Below are 11,540 nucleotides of genomic sequence, written 5' to 3'. Positions count from 1 at the left end.
TGCTGAACGCTGCCACGAGCAATAGTCCCAAACCTCCGCAAAAGGCCTGCGGGCTTGGGTCGCTCTGTGTTTTGTGATGATCACGAGGTGTGCTGGTTTTAGTCAGGACAGAGTTAGTTTTCTTCACAGCAGCTGGCATGAGGCTGTTTTGGAGTAGTGTTGTTAGTATTACTAGTGTTGCTATTTTATTAATTTATATTCAATTATTAAATTGTTCTTATCTCAATCCATGAGATTCCTTGTGTTTTCTGCCGATTCTCCTCCTCCACGGAAGGGGGGATGGGATGAGGGAGTGGCTGTGTGGTACTGAATTGCTGACTGGGGTTAAACCATGACACTTGGTTAGGGTATTTTTAGTGGAAGACCTAGGGAAAGCACGTCTTCTGCAGAAGCTATCACAGAACACCAAGAGGGCAGTGAGGGGATGTCGAAATATCGTACCTGGCCAAGTGTCTCAATACCACCATACCCACAGGTGGAATGAGCCACAGGGCTCTGGTTTTGAAGTGCGTTTCCCTTAATTTCTTATTTTTGGTGTTGTTTTAAAACTTGATTGTATTTATAGGGAATAGGGAACAGAGGGGACCCTGGATCTGCAGCTCTTCTACAAAATTTGGGGAAGATATTATTTATGCTGAGACAACTTAATGAAACAGAGCAGAAATAAGTCAGGACAATGAAAGCTGAATGAAATACGGAGCCTTTCAATTCTGGGTCATATGTTTCAGCACATCCTCCAACCTGGTAGGACCATCCTCCATGGTCTAGGATGGGGTAGTGGCCTCTTTCTCATCAACTCCAGCCCAAAAATGCTGTCAGCAGCAAACAGAAGTTGTTGCAGCCTAGCATCCTTAATGGGATATAAGGGGATGGTAGTACCCTGCTTTTCTCCAGGCATCCAGCTCATATGCCTGAAATGTACTTTATTTTCCTTTCCACAGGGGCTATTTCACTCCAAGAGGGACTCCGGAAGACTCCCTGCTCATCCAGAGCAAACTGGCAAATGACCATGGCCTTACCTGATGACAAAATCTCGAAGCAGGGCAAATTCACAGTGAGTGAGGTTTTCCACTGAAAAGAAAACAAACAATCATTGTGTTTGATATTTTTCAACCACCCCTGTGAAGGTCATTGCTATGGGGCAGGTTCCAGGTGGGCAGAGCCTGCGTACTTCAGAAAGGACAGGCAGTTGGCTGAACACCACACTGAGGAGACACGTTTAGGGGTGCTGAGCAGCCACATGTGAATCCTCATTTGAAAACCAAGGCAGCCTCAGGAGCTCAGCTTCACAAACTGTGGCGTTCGGAGCAGCTCCAGCTTCTGCCAATTAGCGGCAGTGGTATCACATTGACCACGGCAGTTCCCTCCCAGCTGAGCTGTTTGAGAATTCTCCTCTTGCTTGGTTTAAAAAAGTTTCTTGCAAAAGGGATGGGAAGGTAGCCACAGGACATGGTATCTGGACCCTTGTCTATTACCAGGGCCTGCAAAAGTACTTTCAGCTCCCAGAAGCAAAGGGGTTTTTACCTTCAATGATGCCCCAAGGTGTTTTCCTGCCCAGGACTCTTTTGCCATTCACTTGGTACTCCTTGTCGCTGCCCACTACTGCGAAGGGCATGCTTTCCTGCTGGGGAGAGACGTGTGGAGAGACCTATTGAACCCACTCCAGGGAGCAGCACCATCACTGTTCCCCATCCACCTTTCCTCCTCTCAGCTCATCAAACACAAGGCTTTCTCCGAGGGAAGAGGTTCTCCAGAGCAACACTTCACTGGCTGTCCTCTCCACCCATCGGTGCTATCCCTAGCATTTTGGGACCTTGCTTTACAGGTGTCCTTGCACCTCTCGAGCTTAGTGGGTAGCTTGTAGCAGTGCCAAGGGCTCTGGAGCGGGGAGTAGAGTTTTTCTGCACCATCTCCCACATTTCTGAAGAGGGGGACGACCAGAGAGGTACCTTGGCGGAACCAGGAGAGGGTTTGTCAGCCCAGGGCTGCTTGTAGGGATAGTTTGCGGTGAGAGTTTTCTCACCAAGTTTGTAGTTCTTCACTAGAAGAAGGAGGGGACTCAAAATAATCCTCCCCAAGAAAACACATGAACATTCAACAAGTTGAATGGCTGAAACAGTTGTACTGAAGAAGGCCGGAAATGGGGTCAGGGGACAGCTTTCCGGGGAAGCAGGACAGTAGGTGAGGCTACTGGGGACCCAGATACCTCTACGCACAAAGAGAAACCACCTGTTTCCAGAGCACAGGGAGCAGGAGACCCTGCTATCCATAACGCTGTGCAGATGCTCAGAGATTTACTCTGCTTTATAGATGTCCCTGGGCCTGGAAGGGACCGCCATTACCACAGGAATGGAGATTAAAAAGCAGTTTATTTCTTAGGTATGAGGCTATCCAAACCTAGGGCAACGACGCTGAAGTGCAGAACAAAACGTGGTGCTCTTCTCAAAACCAGTAACAGTTTGGGGAAGAAGCAAAGCCCATCTGGTCTTCCCCAGAATGTGTGAAATTGCCAAATGGGAAATGATTAATTAAGCGGGGGAAGGTGGCACTTTCTGTTGGGGCTGTGACAGCGAGGGCAGTGGAAAGGGGAAGTGTCACGCTGCAACACTGGAGTTTCTTTAGGACTGACATGGAGGCCAATCTATTTTTTATTAATGGCCTGGCCACAGAAGTGATAAGTGGGATAATTAAAAGCACTAGCGTTGCAAGGCCAAGAGGTGTTGTCAGGACAAAGGCAGACTGGGTTATTATCTCAGAATATGTACTAAGTTTGAGGCACAGAGAGCATTTTTTTCCTGCTGCAATGCTGGAGCTGATAAGCAAGAAATGACTGAAGGAGGGAAAGGACCCCACGTGCTCGTCAGTCACAAGATGACCACGAGCCACCAGTGTGATGCAATTGTTTAAAAAGCGCATGTGGTCCATGAGATTAGCAGTTCAGATCTTAGAAGAGACAGGGGAGTATGGGGTACCAGCACCAGTGCTAGAAAATCCAATCAAACTGGAGCAAGCACAGAAAAATGTGACTAGGACCATGGACTACTGAGGAATGCTCATCCAAAGGAGCTTGTCTCCTTTAGCTGGCCAGGTGGTCAGCAACAGATAATGCCGTTCTCTAACTGCCTTGAGAGGTAGAGAGGACCACTGTGCAGGAGAACTGCTCGAGTCAGTGTTGGCACAAGAACACAGATACAATTCTAGGTACAACCTGGCCATGAACAAACACAGGCTGGAAATTAGGAGACACTTTCAGGAGGGAAGGAGGGGACAAGCCTTCTCTCAGGGGCGGGGGGAGCAAAGAACTGGAATGCTTTTCAGGTCGTTTGGTCAGTGGATGAGAGGGCTCATGGGGCAGTTGTTTGGGACAGAGGCTGGATATCAGCCACACACCAGGTCCCTTTGCTCCTTAACAGTGGCCAAACAGTGTATTCAGCAAGAGGAGGTGAAACACAGTCCTTCCTCACTCAGCCTCCATAGCATCCTGTAGCAAGGACAGGGACAAATTAACCTGGGAGGGAGGAATTACCATCTCTTACATCCATTGCATCTTTCCTTCAGGGATTGTGAACCACTTAAAACCTTTTAGTGACAGGTCTGGTTTACACTCGCTAAATATGACCAGCCCTCATCCCCCCCCCCGCCCCCTCTCCCACAATAAAATGTTTCCTACCCTGATTTTGTCGTTCTCTGTTTTATCCTCCAAGTCCTCATCAAATTCTTTCTGGGGGTAAAACTCGATCCCATTTACTTCCAGCTCTTTGCGCACCTGGGCAGAGAGACATTTTGGAGCACAAAGCAACCCAAACCTGAAGGGAAGGCAGGCAGGACGGTCGGGCAAACACACCTGGGACATCCTTCCCCACGGGCAGGGGCTGGAGGGATTGCCCCCAGGGAAGCGTGCAGTGAAGCAAGGACATGTGGCTGCAATGACATATCTTTCTTCCCCGAGCCCTGCTACTCACCTGGCTCTGCAGTTCCCGTGGCAGAGCGTATCAAGAGATGCCACAGGCATACACACCTTTCTTCCCCCTCTAACAGGTGCGCTCGGAGCCATAAACAGCTGCACCTTCAGGACAGACTCAGGACTTACCCACCAACCCAGTGCCCAGCATGCCCTAGGGACTGCACTGCCATCCCGGGAAGAAGGATACCACCCATTTCTCCCACCTCTGAGCCGGGGCAGGGAGGGATCCTGTGCAGGAGAGGAGATACTCACTCTTTGTTTGAATTCCGTCTTCTCCTCCAAGGTCATGGTGTCAGCCTTGGCAATAACAGGGATGATGTTCACCACCTTGCTGAGATGTTTCATGAACTCCAGGTCCAAAGGCCGCAGGCTGCAGCCCAAGAAGGAACAACACGGAAGGGGTCACTTCACCCTCCTCACCTGTTGTGCTACTGACTCTCCCAGCAGCAACGAAACCTCCCTTGTATGTACCCCGCTTGCTGCCACCATGCTCTCATCTCCTTCCCATCCATCCTGCCCTCTCCCAAAAACCACAGTGGTGTTTCTCCTGCCCTGGTTATCCTAGACTCTTCCAAGCCCCACAGCACCCAAAGTGAAGCCGAAGAGTGGCCAGCCCCGCAGGCAGGACCCCTGGGCCTGTGGCCGAGATGGAGCAGTGCAGGGTACGTCTGCTGCAGAGGCACCAAGGGCTTAATGGGGAAGGACGAGGGACTGCGTACGTACGAGTGACCCGTGGGGGAGATGAAGTAGAGGCAGCAGTGCACCCGCGTGTCTGGAATTCGTTTCTTCCTTGCAATATTCACCTCCTCTTTCAAAAATTTTTCATATTGCTCGTTGATGTACTTCTCAATAGGCTCCCAGCTGTTAAGGTGGGAGAGAGATGAATAGACAGGTACAAATCTCCTCATGTTCCTGCCTACAGTGTTCCCGGCTCTGACAGCAGCAAAGCAGGCTCAGGCATAAAAAAATACCCACCACAAGCATCTCGCCATCCGCAGAGATGTTGAAGAGTTTCTGTAACTGAGCATGGGAACAGGCACTTGCTCTGTAATGTGTGCATACCCCCGAGCGTGCGCACAGACCCATGGCGTTCACCATTCCATGTCCCCGTTACCCTAGTTTGCAGGCACTTTCCAGGCCAAGCAGATGAGAGTCGCTCCGCACACCACCTGAACTGCAGCCTGTTCTGGGACAGAAGGCCTCGACCATGTACAACTCACCAGTTCTCGTTGTTGATCTGGTCTCCAAACCCCGGCGTGTCGATCACTGTCAGCTTCATTTTGACACCACCTTCTTCAATGACTGGGGAAGAGATGGCAATCAATCACACACCTCCCTAGGGACCTGCTCCGTCCTGAAACAGGTCTCTGTGCCCTACAGGGGAACAAGAGCGCTCTGCCCTCATCACTGCCTGCAAGCATCACCAGGCCCGGCTGGGTCATGCCTCAACAGTTGTGACCCCCACTTTCATTTGTGACCCCAGATTTTGGTAATTTCTGCACCAAAGCTACCTTATACCACTCTGCCACAGGAAAATGGATTTGTGCTCGGCCTGTGGCCCAGACGTAGTACCTACCCTACACAACCTGTCCGCCCCTCCAACACATCATCCTGAACCTGAGATGATGCTCATTGCCCTGCACCACCATAGAAGCTGTGATGGTGCTCTGCCAGGAGGAGATGTGCTCTACCAGGCTTGGGAAGGGACCCGACAATGCAATTTGTAGCGACCATTAAGCGGCTGCAGGTGGGAATGACTTCCAGCAAGGCTTAATCCACACCTGCAGATTAATGCCCTGCAGGAGAAGTATCTACAACTTTTCCTACCCCTCACTTTTGGCTGTGGCACCAGTGGCATTGCTGTTTAGTAAAAGCCTTGGCTGGGTCTGAGGCCACCTAAAACCGGAACTTGTCCTTTAGCTTTCCCTAGAGAAAGGGCTGCCTAACACCAAAGAACTGCTTGCACACACTACTGGGATCTTCTGCAAGATTGTGCTGAAGCATCAGTATTGCCTCCACCCCAGCAGCCTGGCTCTTACCGTGCCCGATGGCTTTGATCTCCACCGTCTTGGGGATCTTCTCCTCCCGGTTCCAGCCTGAAGATTTGCGGCTCACCTGGGATTTGAAGAGGGTGTTCACCAACGTTGACTTTCCCAGTCCGCTCTGACCTGAGGATTGCAAAGAGGAAGCTCGTGACGTCTGCCACAGGCCAGCAATGACAGCAGGCCCCTGGGATGGAGCCAGGCTGGCAGGAGAGGAGGCTGGAGGTGTCCGCTTGCCTTGTGCAAGCTCTCCTTTCCCCTGGGAGCAAGCACTGTCTGCTCCCTCATGCCCTCCCTGCAGGGCTCGCTCTCCCCACCGGCCTCATGGGGCAGCCCCTGGTCACAGTTCCCAGTACCTCAGCTGGTCCCTGCCTACCTACAACCATGATGTTGAAGTCGAACCCCGTCTTCATGGTTTTCTTGCGCATCTGCTCGATGATGGTGTCAATGCCGATGTAGCCCAGCAAGTTGGCGTTAATGCCCATGGGTTTCATTGGTACGGCGGGTTTTTGTCGTGGCTCTGGGACCAGCTCAGACATAGCTGCTTCGTTTTTGCTCTCCACTGGCCCTGCACGAGGAGAAAAATTGAAGAATCATCACAGAGGTGTAATGATTTACACAGAGGTGTAACGATTTACACAGAGGTGTAACGAGGACCTCCCTGCTGCCTTGTCACAGGGCCTGAGGGCAACTTTTGAGTGTCCATTTCAGGGGCTGCTGAGCATGACTGAATGGTGGGGTTTTAGCAGTACGGCTTTCCATGGAGGAACATCTACTAGGGCTTCCAGCACCCTCTTCTGTGTATCACTCCAGATGAGGAGGTGGAGAAGTGGGGCTCATTGAGCATGGAACGTACTGATGGCCACCTCCAAACGGCAGGAGCAGACCCAGTGATGCTGGCTGTGCCCAAAGCTCTGTGTGTGCCTCCTCATTTTTGTCTCCTAATTATCAGGATCATCAGTGTTTTGCCCCTTCAAGTTTAGCATGATATTTGCGATGGAACGGACTTTGAAAAATTATCGTGTCTTAACTCCTGGCATTGAAACGGAGTTTGAGATTTAACCTGAGGCTCAGCCCTTGCCCGGGCAGCCTATGTTAATGCCCGTGCTGTGTGGGCTGAGCTCCTTAAAGAAAGGCAGTGGTGGAAGTGCAAAATATGGCCACAACCTCCACGCTTCCCTCCCGCCCGTAGGTAGATGCTTTTTGTCATGCTCAAGACTAATCATCCTGATCAATAAACCAATTATCAGCACCTTTCCCTCCTTGCCACCCCTCCTCGCTTCTTCCATGTAAAACACATGGCCGAAAAAAAAGGCCCTGCAGGATTTCTGGCCTCCCCAGCTGTTTTTCAGGTGATGGCACACAGTGCTTGGGACAGGCCTTGTCTGTTAGTCTCTTGTCTCATTAGTGAGCAGGTCCCACACGCTGGGAGGAAGCCGGAGGTTGGCAGAGGAGAGGGCACAGAAGAAAAGCTGTAATTGCTGGGGAAGGGAGGCGTGAGGGATGAATCGAGAAAGGAAGATGAAGGGGATGGGAATCAAATACCTTTCATATACAAACCAGCTGCAAACTAGAGCCTCTCCCACTCTAATTACTTGACTCCCCCATGCTTTGTCTCATTAGATGCTTATTTTTCCAGGACAGGACAGCGTGTGTTTTTGCTTGGTAAGCACTCTGCTTGTTTTGGATGCCACTTCGTTTCAAGTATCTCACACTAAATTATCCCTTTCCATCATTTCGGTGGAGTTTTTCGCTCCCCTCAGCAGAACCCGCCGGCTGCAGAGGAGCACATGAGCGGCAGGGCAGGCGACTCCCGTTCGGTGGGCGACACATGCCTCTTGGAGAGGAAGATGACTCAGAGGTCACCGGGCAGGGGACACTGATGTCACCAGCCCGTGCTCCCTGTGACAGCTCAGCCTGGTTGGGCAGAGGCTGGGGAGAGGTGAGAGAGGTTTTGTTCCAGGACGAGGTTAGGCTGCATGGCTGGCTGGTGACCCTGCCTACCATTCCCACATCAAAGTTCCTGTGCAGACACAAAGGGCTGCTCCACACAGGGAAAAAAAATCACATTTTATATATAAACTTTAATATCCCACTGTCATATGCTGGGGGTACACCTGGCGGAAGGGCTACCCTGGGCAAGGAGAAGGGTGTCTCCACCCAGCTCCTCTTACACCACTTGGGAATTTAAACTGGGAGAAGGGATCTTCTCTCTGTGTAAGGGGACAGCGGCAAGGCCACCCATGGGGAACATCCAAAAGGTCTTGGCTTTACTCCACCTCCATGCCACCTTGCTCACAGGGAAAAGGTCTGCTGGAGGATGGCCCCAACTCCCAGCTCTTCCCCACCATGCAAGGGCATTCTGAGCTATCATCCTCCTCCTCTGAAGCAGCAAGCAGCACCCTGGGGGGACCAGGGCACAAGATGGACCGTTGGCTTGAGCCAGGCTGGCAATCCGGAACAGCTCACGCTGCCGGGCAGCTGCCGGAGGAGGCAGCCTGCCGAACCGAGCGCTTCTCAGCTGCAATCCGCTCTTACACCCGTTTTTTTGACAAAGCAGCCCCTGGGGCTCCTGTTGTCTTTTTCCAGATTTGTCAAAGCTGCTGCCAGCCAGGAAAGCCCATCTCTCCGGCACAGCATGGAGGGCCAAGCCAGCCGGCTCTCCGGCACCCTGCCCTTTGCCCGTCCTCTCCCGGGCTGCCCAACGCCACCTGTACTACAGTCGCCTGGCTGTGCCTTGCCCCTCATCCTGCTGCAGCATCCTCCAGTGAGCACCCTCACTTTTCCCTCCGTCTGATGCTTTGCCCAGAGCTGGCAGATGTTGGTAGCTCTGGTGTGGGCATCACCACACGTGCCCATCCCTTCGCAGGCTTCACTGCCGTAGGCAGCAGCTTGCGGTGGCCGGAGCAGATATTTCAGAGTCAGGTTCCTGAGCACCTGTGAAAAGTCCTGAGACCAGGAGAGAAGGTGCCCAGAAGTCTCCTTAAATATTTCCTGGATTTTATACCGGTACTGTTGCCCTGGGCGTTTTGATTTTGGACATTCAATGCCTCAGGGTAGGCAACCTCCCTTTCTCCTCCTGGTCACTTGTGTTTCTCTTTGCGCGGGTGCCCTCCCATTCACCTGCAGGAAGGGAAGACCCCGTTTTGCAAAGAGGCACCCAAGGGCTCCGCTTTCTGCATGTGATTATCCTCCTCTTGACTTCCATGGAGGAACCCAAGGGGCCAACCGAGGAACAGCCTGCCAGGGAGGTCAGGATGTGTGAAACCAGGGCCAGAGCTATAGAGGCACCTTGACACACAAAATTTGTCTACCTGCTTTCCCGGGAATGGCTCTTTTACATGGAGTAATGCTAATGCTACTAGGAAGCTCCATTAGCACTCTGACTGGTCAAGGGGTACGATGATGCATCCCAGGCACATCCCACAGCCCCTCCAGCTGCTCCCTGTAATGAATTCATGAGAGAGCACTACAGCCAGTAGAGCTGGTAATGAACAGAGGGTTAGCCAAGGTTAACCGCTTGCATCCGCCGTTTGCATTACCAACCTTTTCCCTGCTGCTTTGTTCTGTGTGCTAAGGGAAGCTGATTTAAGAGGGCGGTTGCTGGCAATACTCCACTGCCTGGTTCCTGGTGAGAGGTGTCCCAGGCTGGGCTGCCAGGGGATAATCTGCTCAGAGGAGATGGTCCGCTCAGGTCCGAAGCAGGGAGAAGTGCAGTGTCTGGGTCTGGGGTACGCAAGGCCAGAAGGACAATGGGCACTCAGAGAGGTCCCAGAGGTCCCAGCTATCTCCCGCCTCTGACACCTACCGATCCACCCCAAAACCTCTCCCGGGAAGGCCGGCGTACGTGGCCAGCAGCAGCCACCACGACCACAACACATCCTTCATGTCCACCTGCCTCCGACGTCTGCAACAGCTAGCTGGGGACAGAGGTGGCCCGGCAGGTCCCTTAGGGCTCAGGTAGTGGGGACTAACATCTACTCTGTCCCGATAACCCAGATACAGCCGTATCCCCTCCCCCTGCCTTCCCGTCCTTTGTCTGAGTGGCAAGAGGGAGGGAGGGCTGCCAACAGCTCACCACAACCCAGATTCTAGCAAGGAAAGGCTACTGAACCCCCAGATAACACACGGACAGCCTCGCCGTGGCTCTCTTCCCGTGCAGCACAAGTCCATCCCGCTCTGTCGGGGGGCACTGATCCACACGCACCTCTTACCCCAGCCCCTTCCACCCACGTGGCCCCGGGCCCACAGCCCCACTCTCTGCAGACATGGGATGGGGAGGAGGGATGGGTTTGGAGCCTGAAGGCGCTGGCAGGAGCAGGCCCTCGGCAGGTGATGCCAGACCCGTAGGAAGGAAAGCAAGAGGCTGCTTCGGTAGCACAGCCTGTGTGGGGTTTGCAGGCATCAGGATCTTTGCCTCAGATCTGCAGCGGTGCTGGACTGAGCAATCCCTTTCCCCTCCGCTTCCATGATGACCCCAGGGCATTTCTCCCAGCTGTGCAAGGCGAGGGCCCAGCCATTCCAGATGTGCTGCCTGACCCCAGGGTGCAGAACAGAGCCCTTCTCCTTGCCAGATCTTTTTGCCCTGATGGAGGATCACCGGGCATTTCAGGGAAACTCATCCCAGCCCTTTCGGCTGCTGCAGCCTTCCCGGCAGCAGCCTTCCTCACCCTCAGCTTGGGATCAGCCAGGGCTGTAGTGAAATCTAGGGCAGCCTGTGCCAAAGGCTCTCTGGGACGCAGAAGCTGGAGGTGAAGGGGCTGTGCAGGTCCCCAGCCCAGCCCGTACCCCAAACCCCGGCTGTACCACAAGGCAGGAGGATGCTGTGCAACCTCGGATCGGGGTACCCGTGCCACCCCCTGCCCACCCCTGGCTCAGATGTGCAGGGAGCAGCACAGGATGTCCCTGCTGCCCCCGCAGCGACTGTCACTGGAGAGGGACAAGCCAGCCACCGAGCAGCCTGAGGGCTTTCCCCAGCTCTGGAACAGCTCGGATTATCCCTCTCTTTCAGAGCAGCCCCTGGCGCCAGCTACTCCCCATCCGCAACCAGCCCCGCTCGCTCTCCTTCATGCCAGACTGCTGCCACCGAAAGGATGAAAAGGAGGAAAGACAAAGGCAGGACCGATATTCCCCGCCGCCCTTGGACGATATGCCTTCCCTGTGGCCGGAGACGGGCAGCGTGGGGGCACCCAAAGCGCCCCCGCGCCCCCCCCCCGGCATCACCCAGCCCTGCCAAGCCCAGAGCATCCTACCTTTGAACATGAAGCTTCCTTTGTCTCTGAATCCTCTCCCGAGGGGGTGGGTTTTCCCCCACTTTTACGGCCTGATGTGGTGTGGTGGGCTACGAGGATCCTTTTTTATCCCTCTCTCTCTTCCCTGTGTCCTTTTCTCCCCCCTCTCTCCTTCCCTTCCTTCTCCAGTGGCTATTTCAGCAGAGCGGGGATGCTGGTGCTGCTCCTGCTGCCATCGTCATGTGACCTGAATATTAAACATCGCCGCAAAATCTCCCCCCGCGCACCCTCCCCCGGCTCCAT

The 11,540-nt window shown here is 53.5% G+C and overlaps 1 protein-coding gene across 2 annotated transcripts in view; it reads right to left on the bottom strand.

Moving 5' to 3' along the window:
- SEPT3 (septin 3) overlaps positions 1–11,460 on the bottom strand; it is a 12,040-nt gene extending 580 nt beyond the window's left edge. Inside the window, exons 1-9 of one of the 2 annotated variants that reach the window (XM_010160141.1) lie at positions 11,259–11,460; positions 6,383–6,574; positions 6,004–6,132; positions 5,185–5,266; positions 4,688–4,825; positions 4,217–4,334; positions 3,671–3,766; positions 1,525–1,624; positions 1,020–1,071 (exon numbers count right to left, since the gene is read on the bottom strand). In XM_010160141.1, the coding sequence (XP_010158443.1) occupies positions 1,020–1,071; positions 1,525–1,624; positions 3,671–3,766; positions 4,217–4,334; positions 4,688–4,825; positions 5,185–5,266; positions 6,004–6,132; positions 6,383–6,574; positions 11,259–11,268 (917 nt within the window). In that variant the 5' untranslated portion in view covers positions 11,269–11,460. The remainder of the gene's footprint in view (positions 1–1,019; positions 1,072–1,524; positions 1,625–3,670; positions 3,767–4,216; positions 4,335–4,687; positions 4,826–5,184; positions 5,267–6,003; positions 6,133–6,382; positions 6,575–11,258) is intronic. The other variant, XM_010160143.1, reaches the window with a different exon arrangement.
- Between the last annotated feature and the right edge of the window lie 80 nt (positions 11,461–11,540).

The sequence above is a fragment of the Eurypyga helias genome, unplaced genomic scaffold (assembly GCF_000690775.1).
Source record: "Eurypyga helias isolate BGI_N326 unplaced genomic scaffold, ASM69077v1 scaffold6421, whole genome shotgun sequence".
NCBI classification, from domain to species: Eukaryota; Metazoa; Chordata; class Aves; order Eurypygiformes; family Eurypygidae; genus Eurypyga; species Eurypyga helias.
This window is presented reverse-complemented; position numbering and strand designations above follow the sequence as displayed.